At 40.8% G+C, this 20744-nt stretch overlaps 1 protein-coding gene across 1 annotated transcript in view; it reads right to left on the minus strand.

The window, feature by feature from the left end:
* VTA1 (vesicle trafficking 1) overlaps positions 1 to 17256 on the minus strand; it is a 51412-nt gene extending 34156 nt beyond the window's left edge. Inside the window, exon 1 of the mRNA XM_020814095.3 lies at positions 11575 to 17256. Within this exon, the coding sequence (XP_020669754.3) occupies positions 11575 to 11683 (109 nt within the window). The 5' untranslated portion in view covers positions 11684 to 17256. The remainder of the gene's footprint in view (positions 1 to 11574) is intronic.
* Positions 17257 to 20744: the final 3488 nt, after the last annotated feature.

A 20744-nucleotide genomic window follows, 5' to 3' on the forward strand; every position in this document is an offset into this window, starting at 1 on the left:
TTTGACAGCTGCCTTAGCAGTGCTGATACTGCCTACATGTGGAAAGCTGTTTCAATTGCTACTGATATTTGTACACATAATACTGAACAAAGTGTTCAAATCCGAAATACACAAAGAACAAAAAATGTTCTCAACAATCTAGTCTATTTTTCCGTGTATACTCTATTCCCCCCCCCACTTTTCTAACTCCTAACTAAGAAATTAATGTTTTAAACATAAAACAGAATACATTTTAATTTAGTACAGTGGTGCTTTGGCTTATGAACTTAATTGGTTCTGGAACTCCGGTCATAACTCGAAATGGTTGTAAGTCAAAGCACCATTTCCCATAGGAATCCATTAAATGCAATTAATCTGTTCCAGCCAAAGAAAAAAAAATCACCAAAAACAAAAACACTGCAAGACCCATTGGTAACGTGATTAATCCATTCCAGATGAAGGGGAAAAAGAAAAGAAAAGCAAACAAACCATGCAAGACCCTTCAGAAATGCAAAAAAAGCACAGCAGAAAGCAAACAAACCCCGCAAGACCCATTGGAAATGGGGGGAAAAAACCAAAACAAACTCTGCAAGACCCATCACAGCACAGAAACATAATCCCACCACCCAGCCCAAAACCACGCTGCAAAAACCACCCAGAACAGTTTTTAAAAAGTAGAAAGCAGCACCTTACCTTTCCAGACAGTCCAAAGCCGCCTCCGATCGCACACTCTCTAACTGCTGGTGTGAAAGAGCTACAAAGAAGCAGCCTCTTCGCCACCAACGGTTAGCAATTTGAATTCCCCGCCTTTTTCCCCCTGCCTTTTTCTGGTTGTAACTCAAAGCTCTGGCTGCAACCCAAGGCAAAATTTTGCGGCTGGAGATGGTCATAACTCGAAATGGTCGTATGTCGGGACATTTGTAAATTGAGGCACCACTGTAGTTAGGTAACATTTATATACCAGTACTGTTATACTGTAACTTAACTGTCTTAAGTGTAACATCACACTTAGCTTTGAGCATATCACTTTATACAGCCTCTGGGCTCAGAACGCTAGGACATTACCAGTCCCTGTTGCATCTGAGCACTGTCTACATGCTCCACCTCCAATGTAGTGTGTTCCAACTGGTTTGTTTAGCATCAGCTGACGTCAGTTACATAAAGTTCATGATTGGAGGCAGCTAAGCCTTATGATTGAAGGAAGCCTATTTGCAGAAGCAAGGTATGGGCAGTTTCGCAATCATATGGTTCTCTCCTCTGCTTACTTCCACGTATAAGACAACCATTAGTTTTTAGTCTAAAGGTTTTAGTATTGTCTTATACACGGAAAAATATGGTAAGTAGATTGAAACCACCAGTAAATGGTTTAGAAGCTGTCACACAATTTTGCATACAGAATTAACAGAGAATTAGCAACATAACACATGTAAACACTGTTGGAAAGTGAGAGCTTAAATGAGAATGACACTAGATTCAATCTTCTTAGTGAACAAATTTTCCTGCCACACTAATCGATACATAAAGTAAGTGCAAGGTGACAACACATTTTACAGTGAAGTGGGAGTAAGCTTCATTTCACAAATGTCACAATGACAGCTCCATGAACAGATCTCTCTGGCCAGCCTTGGTCATAACTCTTAAGTCACCTAATATGGTCACATGATTGCAGTGTAAGGGGTAGATCCATCTAACTCTTGTAATTTTATTCCCTTCCTCTCCCCTCTTGTGCAGTATTTTACATCAGAAAAAAATCTGATTCCAGATAGTTCCTCTGTATTCCAGAGATGATTTTAGAGATGTACAAGGGACAACAGTAGAAAGGAGGCATTGTTTCATTGGATACTGCCATTCCAACAACTGATTTTGCCCAAAGTTTCAACATTTAGTTTCTATACCACTGGCAGCCAATGGAAGAGGTTGAGAAACAAACACTGACACGACTATCAGAATGCAGCGACTAGGATCTTCAGTGCCACTTGTGGAGTTCCACACTCACATAGGGGTTCTCATGTGGAGAAATAAAGAGTCCAGTAACCTCTGAGATGTTGTTAAGGTACTACACTCAATATGCCAGGAAGTTTGGAAAACTCAGCACTGGCCAGAGGATTGAAAAAGATCAGTCTACATCAAATTCCCAAAGAAGGGCAGTGTCAAAGAATGCTCCATACAATTGCACTCATTTCATATGCTAGCAAGCTTATGCTCAAAATCCTACAAGGTAGGCTTCAGTAGTATGTGGACCGAGAACTCCCAGAAGTACAAGCTGGATTCCAAAGGGGCAGAGGAACTAGAGACCAAATTGCAAACATGCACTGGATTATGGAGAAAGTCAGAGAGTTCCAGAAAATGTCTACTTCTACTTCATTGTCTATGCAAAAGCCTTTGACTGTGTTGACCACAGCAAACTACGGCAGGTTCTTAAAGAAATGGGAGTGCCTGACCACCTTATTTATCTCCTGAGAAATCTAGATGTGAGAGAGGAAGCAACCGTTAGAACTGGATATGAAACAATTGATTGGTTCAAAATTGGGAAAGGAGAAAGAGAAGGCTGTTTATTGTCCCCCGGCTTATTTAACTTATATGCAGAATACATCATGCAAAAGGCAGGACTGGAGGAATCCCAAACCAGAGTTAAGATTGCCAGAAGAAATATCAACAACCTCAGATATGCAGATGATACCACTCTGATGGCAGAAAGTGAGGAGGAATTAAAGAACCTCTTAATGAGGGTGAAAAAGTGCAAAAAAGGGTCTGAAGCTCAACATCAAAAAAAGGAAGATCATGGCCACTGGTCCCATCACCTCTTGGCAAATAGAAGGGGAAGATATGGAGGCAGTGACAGATTTTACCTTCTTGGGCACCATGATCACTGCAGATGGAGACAGCAGCCACGAAATTAAAAGATGTCTGCTTCTTGGGAGGAAAGCAATGACAAACTTTGACAGCATCTTAAAAAGCGGAGAAATCACCTTGCTGACAAAGGTCCGCATAGTCAAAGCTATGGTTTTTCCAATAGCAATGTATGGAAGTGAGAACAGGAGCATAAAGAAAGCTGACCACCGCAGAATGGATGCTTTTGAATTATGGTGCTAGAGGAGACTCTTGAGAGTCCCCTGGACTGCAAGGAGAACAAACCTATCCATTCTGAAGAAAATCAACCCTGAGTGCTCACTGGAAGGACAGATCCTAAAGCTGAGACTCCAATACTTTGCCATCTCATGAGAAGAAAAGACTCCCTGGAAAAGACCCTGATGTTGGGAAAGTGTGAAGGTAAGAGGAGAAGGGGACGACAGAGGATAAGATGGTTGGACAGTGTCATTGAATTTGACCCAACTCTGGGACGCAGTGGAAGACAGGAGGGCCTGGCGTGCTCTGGTCCATGGGATCACAAAGAGTCGGACATGACTTAACGACTAAACAACAAACCTCTGAAGTGTGATGAGTTATCAGAAGAAGAAAAAAATTACACACATATTCAAGGCACAGATGGGTTACATATGCATACTGGGTTCTCTGAATCTTGTGGTAGCTTTGTATCTCTATTAGTTAAGCACTAGGCAGCAATTTTTATGTTTTTACCGACTGAGCCAAGGTGCTGAAATTCACTATCACCCATTCCAGATGACTTACTTGCTTAAAGAAATATAAACTGAAAGAGTGGACAGAAAGCAACCCAGTTCCAAAACAGACCAAGCTGTGGTTTCATAGGTTTTGCAAGGATCTCAAAGTAAACTGGAATCCACTCCATGTACCTCTGTTCTACAAATGAGTTCATGCAAAGCTGCCAATGTCTATGCTACTACAAATTAATTCCTTATTTTTGAGGGACAGAATAATGTTTGAAACTGTGTCAAATGACTTTCATATGCACTTTTAGAACTTCGAACTATAGTAGAACATGCTGTTCTCAGAAAGCAACCACTTGTTTTACAAAGACAATTAATTTGGGAGAAAACTGAACTATCGTGTTTCTACAAAAATAAGACAGGATCTTATATTAGTTTTTGCTCCCCCCCCCCAAAAAAACACGCATTATCGCTTATTTTCAGGGGATTTTTTTTTCATGTACAGCAATCTACATTTATTCAGTCACGTCACCTTCTTCTGATTGCTGCACAATGGTGGAGGGCGGGGTTTCACTTATTTAGTGGGTCTTATTTTTGGGTTATGGCTTATATTACGAGCATCCTGAAAAATCATACTAGGGCTTATTTTCAGGTTAGGTCTTATTTTCAGGGAAACAGGATATACATGTTCATATAACAAAGCTTCGTATGTATCACATCTATTCACTTTGCCACACTAAGAAAATAGGAAAGAAAGAGTGATGTTGCTGACAGTTAGCAGGTCATTATTCCAAACAAGAGTCATGATGACTATACAGAAGACTTGCATCACAGCTTTGCAATTAAGCACAGACCTGGGAAAACAAACCAAGAGATCCATCTTCGCTGCTGTGTAAAGAACAAGCTCAGATGCATCAGCCATAGTGCTCTACTATGTTCAGGGGAAAATAATGTTATACTGTAACTGTGGCATCACTATATGTTTAGCATTTCTCTTGCTTGTTTCAGATATTAAGGGGAAAGGTGGCCCAATCTATAGATAAAGAAAAATACTTCTTTAAAGAGATTTAACATGCTACTTTTGTTCATGTAGTATTGGTTTAAATGCTATTTTTGTATTTATTTATAGAATTTTCACCCCACCTTTCAGGTGATTTCTAGGACTTCTAGCACTTTAAAGAATCCAATTATAACAAAACAAAAACACTCCTGAGGAAGACATCTGTACACACTGCAGCAGAGAATCAAAATAATGCTGAACATGTAACAAAGGAATCATTTTCTTATGGATAAAGCAAATTCTTAAAACAACTTTTAGTGCAGTGCTTCCCAACTTTGGGTCCCCATATATTCCTGGACTACTACTACTACTCCCAGAAATCCTGGCCAGAATAGTTAGTGGTGAAAGCTTCTGGGAGTTTTAGACCAAGAACACCTGGGGACTCAAGGTTGGGAACCACTGTTTTAGTGATTGTGAAAGAAGAAAGTACCAAAGCAGGGCTGCAGTTGAACGTTAAGAAGGCAAAAATCATGACTACAGAAAAACTGTACAACTTCAATGTTGTCAATGAAGAAACTGAAGTAGTTATAGAATTTGTATACTTTGGCTCAACCATCAACTCAAATGGAAACTGACGTGAAGAAATAAGACTGAGACTAGAAAGGACAGCAATGAAAGAATTAGAAGAGATAATCAAGAGTTAGGATGCATCATTGAAGACCAAGACAATCCACACTCTTACATTTCCAATCACCATTTATGGTTGTGAAAGCTGACAGGGAAAAAATTATTCATTTGAAATCTGGTTCTGAAGGAGAGTTTTGTGGATATCTTGGAATAACAGGGAATATATCATGCCATGAAAAGGAATGGCATGATATATTCCCTGTTATCCCGATTCATTTCCCCTTATCCTGGGGAAAAAATGAAAAAAACGTACCTGCTCTGTAGGGGTAGTGTTATAGAATAGGCTACATGCTTAATTTTCAGACTTGGGAATCATCTATTCAGAGTCTCCGTGTTGTCAGTTTACTGGCCTGCACTTAGCTCACCAAGACTCCTGGCACTAATCCAGCACTTGCCTGCTGCTTCCTGATTCAGATGGAATAGAGAAATAGAGCTGGATGGTTATCTGCACAGCAATGACTTTGTACTCCAGATCCTCAGAGAATACCTCCCAGTGGTTTAATGTAGATGTTAAACAGGACAAGAGACAATAAAAGAAACTTGCTGAACCCCACAGGATAACTGGCATGGAATTTTACAATTCCATGCACATGCAATTTCATTGCTACTGGCTGATCAACAAAAAACAGAAGGCACACTATAGTGGTGCCCCACATGACGATGATAATCCGTTCCACAGAAATCGCTGTTTAGCAAAATCATCGTCATGCGAAAGCTGTTTCCCCATTGGAATGCATTGAAACCCGCTTCATGCGGCCCAAAGGGGAAAACAGTCGTCATCCAGCGAAGATCGCCCATAGGGAAGCCATTTTGCGAGCGACAATCAGCTGTAAAAATTGTCGTCTTGAGAATAAATGGTCCATGAAGCGCAGACCAAATTATCATCCAGCGAAAAAAAACCCATTGCAATGACTGTTTTGAGAATCACTATAATGATCACAAAACCTCATTGTCATGCGGATTTGCCGTTTTACGAGGTCGTCTAGCGAGGTACCATTGTATATAGCACAATAGAACTCTATCATATATTTATTTATTTGAAATATTTTACTTCTCCTTTCTCCTTAAAAAGGACCCAAGACAGCTTATATCATTAAAAGACAACTTCAAAAGCTAAAAATATAATATAGGTCTAACTATTAAGTATAATTTGAAATTAACTGAACTACAAATATTCAGCTCAATGAAACAACCATTGAAGCATAAGATGGCACAAAACAAAACCAGTAATGAAGAATATGTCAATCTTAGAAAAGGTACTGATATATAAAGACAGGGACAGAGATCTAATCTTCCCAGAAACATTGGAACTACAGTGGTGCCTTGCTTAACGATTGCCTCGTTTAGCGATGAATTCGCATAACGATGTGTTTTTTTAGAAAATAATATGCACCGTATAATGATGTTTCCTATGGGCGATTTTTGCTTAGCGAAGTTTGGGACCATGCTTCGCATAATGAATGCGATTTTAGGTCCCCTGCTTCACTTAACGATGTTTCTTTTTTCAATTAAAAAAGTGTCTTAGAAGGGTCAAAAACGGTTCTAAATGCTTGGATTCGTTAGAGGACCCCTTAAGTCATGTGCAAACCTGATTTGGCTTTGATCTGACTTTTCATTAATTTATGGTGAATTTTTTTTTCGGCCCATAGGAACCAATGGACCTGTCAAAATCTGACAGCTCCATGCTTTCCTATGGGGGAGAAAACAATTCACCATAAATTAACGAAAGTTCAGATCAAACCCAAATCAGGTTTGCACACGACTTAGGGGGTCCTCCAACGAACCCAAGCATTTAGAACAGTTGCTGAGTCTTCGTTAATTTTTTGTGAATTTTTTCTTCCCCCATAGGAAATAATGGAGCTGTCAGATTTTGACGTCTGTCAAAAGTTGGGGGGAAAAAATCACCATAAATTAACGAAAAGTCAGATCAAAGCCAAATTAACTTTTGCATCCGTTTTAGAGGGTGCAGAAGCTAATCCAAGCATTTAAAACCATTTTTGACCCTTTTATGACACACTTAATTTTGCAAAAATTGACTTCGCAAAGCCATTGAAATGTATTGAGTCAGCTTCAATACATTCCAATGGAGGAAACATTGTTTCGCTTAGCGATGTTTCCTATGGGTTTTTTCGCTTAACAAAGGCAATCCATTCCAATTGGAACGGATTAACCGGTTTCCAATGCATTCCTATGGGAAATGGTGTTTCTCATAGCAATGGTTTCACATAGCGATGGTTTTTTTGGAACGAATTAACATCGCTATGCGAGGCACCACTGTATATTAAAAAATAGTTCTTCTGAAGAACTGAAATGTATGAAATACTTAAACTTCACAATTAAGTTCTTGCCTAACAGCCACAGACAACAAACAGCACACAGGTAAGTAAAGGGAAAAGAACATAGCACAGGAAAAGAACACTCTGTTCTTCCACTGCATCTAGAACAAGGAAAGAAATATAGCTGTTGAAGTTCTTGGTCCCTCCTCTGCCAACCTCATAATTCTGCAAACTCACAACTTTGTTGATGAGCTTGTTTACAGTATAAGTCTAGAGTACTTGTTTTTCTAATGAAACAAACTTACTTCATAAATTTAAGAACAAAAATAGATTATAATAATTTAACAGAAATTGTACTATTTGGTCTGTCTACTTTGAAAAACTTATACTGTGGCCTAAATGTAAACGAGCTAGAATTTTTGGCATGTATACATTACTGGAACAGCGACGTCTATGTTCGCTCGGGCATGTCGTGAGAATGGTTGGCAGACAGATTCCAAAAGATCTCCTGTATGGAGGAATAGTGCAGGGAAAGTGCAGAGGGAAACCGCAGCTCCTATGCAAGGATATCTGCAAGCAGGATCTGAAGGCCTTAGGAAAGGACCTCAACAGATGGGAAACTTTGATATCTGAGCATTCAGCCTGGAGGCAGGCGGTGCAGCATGGACTCTCCCAATTTGAAGAGACACTTGTTCAGCAGGCCGAGGCAAAGAGGCAGTCCCCAAACCAGCAAAATCAGGGAGCTGGAAAGGGGACAGATTGTATTTGTCTTCAGTGTGGAAGGGATTGTCACTCTCGAATTGGCCTTCTCAACCACACTAGATGTTGTTCCGAGACCTCTATTCAGAGCACGTTACCATAATCTCTTGAGACTAAAGGATGCCTATAGTGAAATGCAATGTCATTGTTGTGTTAAGGTTGGAGCCACAACAGAACTCTCCTTTAACCCTTCAGCCAGAGGTACTGTCTGAAAACAGATTCCTATGATTTGGGGTACATGGGAGCTGAAATAGAAGGGGAGGTTGTCCCCCTCCTGATTCCATTTTTAAAATCAATTCTATTAGCTGATATACCTTGCTGAATTCTGCCTCCTGTTTTGTTCCATAAATATTCAGAGACATACTTAGCGCTAGAAAAGGTGCTATGAAATCCCACATACTTTTTTCAGTTGAGCAAAACCAGCAGAAAAACATCAAAATAGAATAAAAAATAAAAACAAAAAACCACAAATTTTAAACTAGCTACATGAGACAACACAGATATTTCAACAATCTCAAAAAAAAAAAAAATCAGAAAAAAACCACTCCTGAAATAGCTGGGGTCTAAAGAACAGCTGATCTAGCCCATCATGGTCTCAGAGGCAATAATCCTCCATGGCAAAGAACAAATTGTGCCTGAAACAGTATTTTCAAAAACAGACTGCATGGGAAGAATAATCAGCTGCTGAAAGAGGAGAGTAAAAGATTTATCATCAGGGCATGCCCAAACACTTAGGTGTGCCTACTGCAACTCTCTGGATTCTGGCCAACATGACTAAGAAACATTAAAACATCTGACTAGTCTGTTAAACTTGGATCTAAGGAAGTGCCAGTGAAATGTTGTCTATCAAGGCAATGGTCCCCAGCCTCGGGCCTCCAGCTGTTCTTGGGCTACAACTCCCAGAAGCCTTTACCACCACCTCTGCTGGCCAGGGTTTCTGGGAGTTGAAGTCCAAGAACATCTGAAGGCCGAAGTTTGGGGACCACTGTGACAAAGCATAACAGAAAGGTTAGAAAACAGCCCTGTAGGGGCTGGGGTGAACTAAGGGGCCAGGGATTTCTTAAAAATGGATAGAGGCATCTTGAAGTAGCTCAATGGGACTGGGTTCAGAGTGAATGCTACCTTGAATGCGCATATTATTTTATTTATATCCTGGTCAGTTGTACTGAACAGTAATACTTCTGTAACAGTAGAAAAAAATTATAGCTGCAAATACTGTACTAGAATAACTGATTACTAGAATTACTAGAACCCATGGCTGAAATCTTGTTGCACAACTTATGCTGCATAAGGTTGCGTCATCCATGGCAATGTCTCACAGTTTTCAACATCTTTCCAATGATGAAAACCACCCCAAGGGAGCCTTTGGTGGTGGTGGTAGGTTTGTAGGAAATTTTTGCTTTCCAAAAAGTCATCACAGCTAACTAATTCATCAAACTTATCCAGTATAACTTATGGCAACAGTATTTTAGCTGATATCTGAAATTTTAATAGCTTCCCATTCATGAAAGTTCATACAGAATTCTGTGAACTTCAGAAAATGTAGCCTGAATGAATTAAAACAAGCTCAACTCTTGAAAATGCCAGTTCACTCCTCTAGAGTATGTGTCTGTGAGTGTATGACTTCATTTTCAAATAGTTATCATGTAATTTCATTTGAAGAAGATAAACCCATGAGCAATATGCTTAGCAGATTCCCACATTATACTTCTGGAAAAAAACACCTCCTAATATACTGAATAATCTGTCAAATATGATAATAGTGCATTACATTTGCATTCTCATCTAAGAGTTTACACTGTGCAAACTGCTTTAAAAATGAGGCTAGCAAGATATTTCATGCTTTAAGAAGAAAATATTTCACTCAAGATTCCCCCTTCCTGTTTCGAAGACTTCTGTTTGATTCTACAGGAAAAATAAAATGGAAGATGAAGGAGTGAAGCAGGTGGAGAACCTTTAACCCTATTTCCCCAAAACTTCATCCCATTTAATAGGAAGCAATCCATAGGGCATATAATACAACAATTCATATCTTATGAGTAATTAGGAAAAGAATGCTTGGAAGAGGGATTGGTCTGCTTGTCATTTTTTATTTACTTATTTCTAAGTTTATGCCACTCATTGACGGCCAACTGGTACTGTATTTTCAGGTTGACTATACAGAAGAAGATACTTAGGTTGTATTATAATCAAAGCATCTGTGTATTATAGAGGTTAAAATAGGGGATAGGAAATTACTATATTATTGCACATCACTTATTCCACTTGATTCAAAGAGCAGTCGGCACCTTGTAATGTAACACAATACTCCTGTTTATCCTATCACTGGGGGAAAATATCCTTCAGGTGAGACAGTGGATGAAGACAAAGAAAATGGATAGGCAGCTTTAGACATATATACTGTGCACTCATATAATGAAGCAAGGCTACACACAGTATTGAAGCTACAGCTATAACAGGGGAAGACAAAAAAATAATAACAGTAATAACAACAATAATAAGTTGTTAACACAAGGTGCATGGGACCGCATTTCCTTTTTGCCTGACCAATTCATTTATTTAAATAGTTTTATCCCACCTTTCTACTTAGAAAAGGACCCAAGATGGCTTATAGCAAATGACAATATTTAAGAACCAAATAATGGGCACACAAATATGACCGTCTGGTTAGACTCCAAAGGCAAAAAGTGGACTCTGCTTTACGGGTGCCCATTCGCCAGAAACTGTGGACGTGACTTATATACACTGGAGCTGTTGCCATGTTCAAGATGTGTCCCATGTCCACTGGTTCTTAACCTTTGTTACTCAGATGTTTTTGGACTGCAACTCCCAGAAGCCTTCACCATCAGCTTTGCTGGCTGGGGTTTCTGGGAGTTGCAGTTCAAAAGCATCTGAGTAACAAAGGTTAAGAACCACTGTACCAGGCGATGATCATCGCTGATCATGACGAGGCCGGGATGGGGTAAAGGCATATACAGTATATGGCTTGTCTGCGAGTAATCAGTTAACTAGGGTCGGCGGCGGTGACTGAACCCCGGACGCCTTGCTCACTCAGCTTCCCCTCGCTGCCAGAGACCACGCGCGGCACGGGGAACGGCCAAGTCGCACCGCTCCACAATCTTGAGCATGCGCACTGAACTGGGGAAAGAGAGAGTCGAGATGGGGCGGAGTGGGGGGGGAGCGGCACAGTGAAGCCCTCCATTGGCTCCTCCCATCTTCTTGTTCCCATGGAGGGAGGGGCACTCGGAGTGCTCCAAGGACCGAAGGGGGTGGGGCCCCGCGAGCCGTTATAGCATCTGTCACTTACAGTAATAGGCCACCACAGGCTCCCGTTTCTCCAGCTCTTGGGCGGTTCTCAGAAAATGCTGAATGGGCTTCAACTGCGCCGGCAACGGCGGAAGGCCCGAGGCTGCCATAACGCATAAGAGCCAACGTCAACAGCTCCGGCTTAGAAACCCCACTACGGTGACTACTACGGATTTGATCTGCCTATCCCAGGCAGTTCCGTTTCCGGCGCGGTGACTCGGGGGGTGGTGGTGGTAATTTCAGCCGGCTCCGCTTAAGAGCGCATGCGTAGTGGGGCGTGACAGCGCATTGCCCGCGACGCGCTTGCAGTGACATCTTGCGAGCAGACGCGGAAGCGGCGAGTATAGGGGCGAGACTTCAGAGGGCTTTCCAACGACACTTCCGGTTCCCATGCTGCTTTCATCCTCCATTTGCGGGATTAGAGCGATGGGATTTAAAGAGTAAACGGAACTTGGACACATTACTTTCTCGACGACAGTTCATAGGATTCCCCACCTCAAACAATGTCTGCAGGGTGTGAGGGGAACAAATAACAAATGCATAGTTACATTTATTTATTCAAATTGTATCCCGCTCCCATTAATGTCGTAGTACTACTCTGTGCGGGTTACAATCACTTAAAATAGAAAACACAAATGGAAATAGAATTATTAAAACTGATAGAAAAAAATCTTTAAAAAAAAGAAAGCCAGATGGCACCGATTAATCTAAGAGCTGATGGAGGAAAAGAGGGGAGGGAAGAAGAAGAAAAAGGGGGGGGGGAAGGAAGGAGGTCAACTGGGGTTAGTAGCCAGGAGTGCTTTTTGTTGCACGTGTAGCGCTTTTGATAACTTTGTTTTCTCCCCCTCCCCCTCCCCCTCCCCAAAGTTGCAGAAAATAGACGTTTGTTGCTGATAACCGCTTGGAACAATGTTGCTCGCTGGGACATCAAAAAGTTGTACTCCGAGAGAATCCAACCACTTAAAGACTAACGAGGTTTATATGTTGTCCCTTCTCCATAAACGTACTCCTAAGATTTGCTCTTTTGAGAATTCACACATTTCTGCTCTGGCACCATTCAAGCATAGGAAAAGGCAAAAAGAGATTAATTTGCCAGAGATGAATTGAGGAGAAAACGTTCCCTTGTTGAATCAGCTAGACTACTGTAGGTTTCAAAGACAAGGTAGTGTAAATTAAACGAACCACCTTTTTTCTGAGCTTTGATTTATTTTTATTTATTATATTCCTAGCTGTATTCCATAAGTGGGACTTACAATGACCTATAATTAGATAAAATAAGTCTAACTGAAATGCAACATGAAAAAGGCATGCTTCTAAAAAAAGTGAATAAACTCTCACCAAGGTAGATTTATATTATTTTCATTTATTTTATTTATTCAATTTGTATCCTGCTCCCATTTGTGTTGCAGCACTACTCTGGGTGGGTTACAATCTCATAAAATAGAAAACAGAAATGAAAATAGAAATATTAAAACTGATAACAAAATCTTAAAAGAAAAAGAAAGAAAACTAGGTGGCACTGGCTAATCTCAGAGCGGAAGGAGAGGCTGGAGGAGGGAAGCGGGAAGTGGGTGGAAGAAGGTGGTCAGCTGAGGTTGGTGTGGAAAGTCTCCCGGAAAAGCAATTTCTTTAATTGCTTCTTAAATGTCCACAAGGAGAGGGCTAGGCGGAGCTCCTCTGGAAGCTGGTTCCATAAGGTTGGAGCCATGGCAAAGAAGGCCCTACCTCTTGTAGAGGATTCATGATCCTCCCTTGGGGTGGCCACCTGGAGGAGCCTTGACTGGGATGACCTTTTGGATCAGGCAGGTGACATTAAGGAGAGACACTCCAACAAGTAACATGGGCCAAAATCATGTATGGCTTTGTATGTGAGTGTCAAAACCTTGAATTTGATCTAGAACATGGGCAACCGGTGGAGGCGAGCCAGAACTGGAATGATGTGATCAAATTTACTTCCACCAACCACCAGTCTGGCTGCTGCAGGCCTTGTCCAGATATGGGCAAAGTTAGGCAATTAGCCTAAGCTGGTTGAAGGTTGATTTAGACATGGCTGCAATCTGGAACTCACAAGAGACAGCCAGATCCAGAAGAACACCCAAATTACACACTTGGTCTCTAAACTGGAGGGGAGTACCATCCAGCCTAGGGACCATCCCCCCTAACCTATCAGAGGTCTCCCCCCCCCCAGGAGCAAAATCTCTGTTTTGTCCAGGTTCAATTTGAGCCTGTTAGCCCTGATACATTCTAATACTGCAACCAGGCAACGCTCTAGCGTCCAGACGGTATCCACTGTAGAGGTGGTAATGGAGAAATAGAGCTGCATGTCATCAGCATACAGATGATGTCTTACTTCAAAACTCCTGATGACCTTCCCCAATTGCTTAACATAGATATTAAACAGCATTGGGGATACAGTAGTGCCAATCCCTGAGGAACCCCACACCTAAGGGTTCAAGGTGTCAACACCTCCTCCCCTAGTTGTACTCTCTGGACATGGTCCTCAAGAAAGGATCAGAGCCAGCTCAATGGTAAGCCCCCAGTCTCAACCCCAGAGAGCCTGTCCAGGAGGATACTGTGATCGATGGTATCAAAAAGCCACTTAGAGATCTAAGAGTACCAACAGGATGCATCTGCCCCTGTCAGCTTCCCTTAAAAGGTCATCCTGCAGCAAGTCCAATGTTGTCTCAGTATCCCATTGTGGCCTGAATCCAGACTGGAACGGGCAAAGGCAATCCTGCTCCTCCAGGTATAACTGCAGCTGATTGGCCACTACCCTTTTGATCACCTTGCCAAGGAATGGTATGTTAGCAACTGGACAGAAATTGCTGAGATTGTCTGAGGTTAACTGGGGGCGTTTGATGATGGGTCAGATTACGGTTTCTTTTAAGCTGGAGGGAAGCATTCCCTCCCTCAGTGATGAATTAATAATGTTCACGACCCAATCAATCATATCCCCCTTTGTGGCTCTGATCAGCCACACTGAGCAAGGGCCCAGCGAAGAGACAGCGGGCCTACAGCTAGCCACCACCCTGGAGGCTTCCTCCTTGACTACAGGGTCAAATTGAACCAGCTGGGCAGTAGGAGATGGGGCAGCCACTTCGGCAGCAATAAGGTGAGTTGTACAACACAAAACGTATGCTGCATAGAAAACCTAGCAAGGCAAGCAGTTTCTCTACTAAAAAGAAAAAAGAAAACAAATTGCTTTTCTTGAGCAGTTTCCTGTATATTTCAAAGTTTATGATGGGCAGAAATTAAAAAGATACAGCCCTTCTCTATTATACAAGAATTTTGTGATCTCGCTGTCATTTTGTCTTGCTTTGTTTTTCTGTTAATTAACCAAAATACTGCATTGCACTAATGAGGTGGCATATAAACTAATGAAATAAATAAATAATTGAATTAAATTCTACATTTATTGAAATTATTTAATTACCTATTAACATACTTATCATGTGAGTTCATGGAGTGAATATGCTGGTAGCTTGTCTTTATGGACAACTGATTCTTTTACTGCAAACTGCATGTGAATGGATGGGCCACTGTGATAATTTACAGTATTTTATGGACCAGAATCCTATTTCTTTTGTGACTGCCTAAGGACAGTTATGTAAGCATTTCCCCACTGCCAGTAAACTTTGCTTCACACACTCAGTGTTGCATTTGTTGCAGAACCATCATGTGGCATGCCTAGTAGTGCAAGAGGAAACATCTAGGATGGGAAAAATTAACATGAAATTGTGTTTTTTTTCCCATTTGGATTTGTCTCTTTAGGAATTTTGCAGTATAGTGGACCTGAAGGATATCATTGGATATAATTTGCTCGTATGGGGATCAAGTAGCAATGTCATAGGGCTGTGGCCTTCATGTCCTGCTTGTAGGCTAGCTGGCTGGCCATTATGGGAAACCAGGTGCAGAAATACATGAACTCCTGGTCTGAGGATCCAGCAAGATTTTCCTTAAGTACTCGTTGCAGCGAAAGACAGGATTTGTGCAGCCATTGAAATGATGGACTGCTCTGCTTTAAAAATGCTGTTCTATTAGTCTGGAGGGTTTAGGATCCAGACAGGACTAGAGGGCGTCCTAGGGGAAGTCCCTGGAACCAAGGGAGATGGGGAGAGTACTCTCTGAGGGCACCTATATTCTGAAGCAGATGAAATCAAAGACTACACTTCCCATCACTCCTCATTTCTGAGGATCTCAGAAGAAGCATGCTAAAAAGAAAACAGGGAAAAAAGAGGAGCTGCAAAAAGGCAATTCCTTGATTCAGAGTATAAGGCTCCCTTCGCTCATTTCTCTTGGGGTGGTGCACACTAGGGATATGTATTTTCATGGTTTTGGACTCCAAATTTCCAGAATTCTCCAAGACAGAATTTTGGAAGTTTTAGTATATAAACATATACCTGTATTCCACTCACCCTGAGGTTGTATGGCCTTTGCTTCCTGTTGTTTGTCTAAAAAAAAGAAGGTGTCACAGTGCTTCCTGGGAGTCAGAGTCTGGTTCTCATTAGGCTTTATTGAGGGCACCTCTTGAAGAACTATGACTCCCAGGAAGAGCACAGTAGCAGATTCTTTTTAAAAACATTAACAGTGAAGGCTATGCAGCCTTGAAAGCAGGCACAGCCTTTCACACAACTCTGGCTATGTGAAATGTAGGTGTATATTTGTGGACCAAAACTTCCAGAATTCTGTTGGAGCAGTTCTTGGTGCATTCTGGAAGTAAATCCAAAAAAAGCAAATTAACTCACACCTAGTGAACACTTGCAGAGATCAGAAATTTAGGGTTTTTAAAAGGCCAGCCAATTTATGTAAATGTTCAGTGTTCTCTGTAGGGATTTCTTTTCTTGGAATCAGTTCTTGGGCTGCTAATTTTAATGATCAGTAACCTTAAAATTAAAAATAGTTGATCTGAATAAATTAATGAATAAAATACATCCAATTTATTTCAAATTTATTTCATAATGCATTTAATTTAAGGGATAAATGTTATTCAATGAATTAAAAATAAGGTATTTGTAAATAATTATTTCTGTGAGAGTCGTGGTGGGTATTTATGGCTTAATTTTTAGTAGATTTATAGCAATGAAATTAAAAGATGAAAGGTAAAACAGGTATTATGAATTGTAAAATCTATTCATAGTGAACTGCAGAAAAATATTAGAAGGTTATTAAGCACCATGGTACATGAATTTAAATTATATCCCACCTTTCTCCCAATACTGAATGTAAGGCAGTCATCTGATTAGTCTTCTGCTCTATGATGAGTTCTACACCTTAACTCTAGTTAAAGTACAGCAAATATATCTAATTATGATCAATTTGCACATACAGTATTAAATTAGCATACACAATTTGATTTTTTTTTCCTTTTTTGGTGATAAATGTTTTCCTTTTTTTGTGATTTTTGATACTCCATATCACCCATTTTGGTGATGTCTGGCCTTCGTTTTAGTACTATAGTAATAGCCACCCTAGTATCCCCTTCATGGATTGCTGCCTTGTCATGGCGAAGGGGCTTGAGTAACTTAGAGAAGCTATGGGCTATGCCGTGCAGGGCCACCCAAGACGGACAGGACATAGTGGAGAGTTCCGACTAAACGCAATCCACCTGGAGTAGGAAATGGCAATGCCACTCCAGTATCTTTGCCAAGAACGCCCCATGATCAGAAACAAAAGGCTAAAAGATAAAAAAAAAATCCCAAAGAAAAGGAAATGCAAGAAAGCAAAGTGGCTGTCCAACGAGGCCTTAGAAATAGCAGAGAAGAGAAGGGAAACAAAATGCAAGGGAGATAGGGAAAGCTACAGAAAATTGAATGCAGATTTCCAAAGAATAGCAAGGAGAGACAAAAGGGCCTTCTTAAATGAACAATGCAAAGAAATAAAGGAAAATAGCAGAAAAGGAAAAACCAGAGATCTGTTCAGGAAAATTGGAGATATTAGAGGAACATTTTGTGCAAAGATGAATATGATAAAGGACAAAAATGGGAGGGACCTAACAGAAGCAGAAGACATCAAGGAGAGGTGGCAAGAATACACAGAGGAATTATATTAGAAAGATTTGGATATCCCGGACAACCCAGACAATGTAGTTGCTGGCCTTGAGCCAGACATCCTGGAGAGTGAAGTCAAGTGGGCTTAGAAAGCCTGGCTAACAACAAGGCCAGTGGAGGTGATGACATTCTAGTTGAACTATTTAAAATCTTAAAAGATGATGCTGTTAAGGTGATACATTCAATATGCCAGCAAGTTTGGAAAACTCAACAGTGCCCAGAGGACTGGGAAAGATCAGTCAACATCCCAATCCCAAAGAAGGGCAGTGCCAAAGAATGCTCCAACTACCGTACAATTGCACTGATTTCACACACTAGCAAGGTTATGCTCAAAATCCTACAAGGTAGGCTTCAGCAGTATGTGGACCAAGAACTCCCAGAAGTACAAGCTGGATTCCGAAGGGACAAAGGAACTAGAGACCAAATTGCAAACATGCGCTGGATTATAGAGAAAGCCAGAGAGTGCCAGAAAAACATCTACTTCTGCTTCATTGACTATGCAAAAGCCTTTGACTGTGTGGACCACAAGAAACTATGGCAAGTCTTTAAAGAAATGGGAGTGCCTGACCACCTTGTCTATCTCCTGAGAAACCTATATGTGGGACAGGAAGCAACAGTTAGAATTGGATATGGAACAACGGATTGGTTCAAAATTGGGAAAGGAGTACGACAAGGCTGTATATTGTCCTCCAGCTTATTTAACTTATATGCAGAATACATCATGCGGAAGGCTGGATTGGAGGAATCCCAAACTGGAATTAATATTGCCGGAAGAAATATCATCAACCTCCAATATGCAGATGATACCACTCTGATGGCAGAAAGTGAGGAGGAATTAAAGAACCTTGTAATGAGGGTGAAAGAGGAGAGTGCAAAAAACGGCCTGAAACTCAACATCAAAAAAACTAAGATCATGGCCACTGGTCCCATCACCTCCTGGCAAATAGAAGGGGAAGATATGGAGGCAGTGACAGATTTTACTTTCTTGGGCACCATGATCACTGCAGATGGAGACAGCAGTCACGAAATTAAAAGAAGCCTGCTTCTTGGGAGGAAAGTGATGACAAACTTCGGCAGGATCTTCAAAAGGAGAGACATCACGTTGCAAACAAAAGTCCGAATAGTCAAAGCTGTGGTTTTTCCTGTTGTGATGTATGGAAGTGAGAGCTGGACCATAAAGAAAGCAGACTGCCGAAGAATTGATGCCTTTGAATTGTGGTGCTGGAGGAGGCTCTTGAGAGTCCCCTGGATTGCAAGGAGAACAAACCTATCAATTCTAAAGGAAATCAACCCTGAGTGCTCACTGGAAGGACAGATCCTGAAGCTGAGGCTCCAGTACTTTGGCCATCTAATGAGAAGAGAAGACTCCTTGGAAAAGATCTAGATGTTGGGAAAGTGCGACGGCAAGAGGAGAAGGGGACAACAGAGGATGAGATGGCCGGACAGTATCTGCGAAGCAACCAACATGAAATTGACACAGCTACGGGAAACAATGGAAGATAGGAGGGCCTGGCGTGCTCTGGTTCATGGGGTCACGAAGAGTCAGACACAACTAAACGACTAAACGAACGAACGAACGACCCTAGTATAGATAATGTGCATATGTGGGCAACATGATTTTACCAGTTGCTGCTGTGTGTGTTTCATCCCTTTCTCTCTCTCGATATCTGTTGCACTCTCCTAAAGATCTCTCTTTTGATTATCAATCAAAACTGACAATTTTTATTTTGCTTCACCTTCTAATTCTAAGTACATTTTGCTATTTGGATAATATTGCTTGGATTAAAAAAATAATAAGCATAATGAAACTTGTACATTGACTGATGGCTTTTAATTTTCCCCCATATTCATCTATCTTTTCACACTTGCCAACAGCCCAATTTCTTCATGAAGTCATGGAATGACTAATTTCCATTAACCATTAATTATTTCTACTCATATTTCGTCCCACACATGGCGGACAAAGGAAAGGCTATAACACTAGATTTTTATATGTCTGTTTGGCTCTGAACCTTAGGAATCAGTCTCGGTTCAATACTCTCAAATTAATGTGAAAGACGGTTGCTGTGGGTTTTTTGGGCTCTTTGGCCGTGTTCCTTAGATTGGTCTTCCTAATGTTTCGCCAGTCTCTCTGGCTGGCATCTTCAGAGGACAGGAATCAGAACGCTGATTTATTGCTCTGTCAGAGTTCTGACTCCTGTCCTCTGAAGATGCCGGCCACAGAGACTGGCAAAACGTTAGGAAGAATAACCTTCAGAACATGGCCAAAGAGCCCAAAAAACCCACAAGTGTCAGATCCCGGCCCTGAAAGCCTTCGAGAATATAATGTGAAAGAAATAACAGCTGAACATTTACAGAAAGCTAATCCGAACAAAGGCATGAGTAAAGGAATATCTACTGTTACTTGCTTTCAGTATTTGGACCTCAGGGGTAAAGTTCCCCAGAACACAAGCGGTTTTCTTTATCTATATGGCTAATAGTTATATCTTCTGTTTATTTAGATGGTTACTTTGCCTTCACAGGTGTGTTGGAGGGCGCAGTAAAGGCCACCTCTGTTGCTGCTCCCAGACTAGAACTCCCTCCCACAGGAAACCAGGCTGGCTCCATCTTTGCTGTTCTTCTGCAAGTGGGCAAATAAATATCTTTAACTTCAGGCAGGATTTTTCTTACTGACTGGCTATCAAAGAGAGTTTTTTATGATGGGATTGCTGTGGTTTTAATATTATTTTAAATATGTTCTTACAATAAATTTTATTCTAGTTTTCAGATGTGTAATTCTTTTTAAAATATTGTAATAATTTATTGTTTTGGCTTCTAATCTTACATTTTTTTTAATTCTGCAAACCACATTGGATCCTTTTTAGGAGAAAAGTGGTGTATAAAAGTTAACATTCATATGTTGATAATCTTGAAGATCAACTACTATGTTTCCCTGAAAATAAGACAGGCTTTTGTGTTAATTTTTGCTCCAAAAAACAACAATCATGTACAACAATAATGTACAACCATCTACATTTATTCAAATACAGTCACATCCTCTTCTTCTGGTTTCACTTAACTGGGGCTTATTTTTTTGGGCAGGGTTTATATTATGAGTATCCTGAAAAATCAGACTAGGGCTTAT

This window comes from Pogona vitticeps, chromosome 1 (assembly GCF_051106095.1).
Source record: "Pogona vitticeps strain Pit_001003342236 chromosome 1, PviZW2.1, whole genome shotgun sequence".
Taxonomy (NCBI): domain Eukaryota; kingdom Metazoa; phylum Chordata; class Lepidosauria; order Squamata; family Agamidae; genus Pogona; species Pogona vitticeps.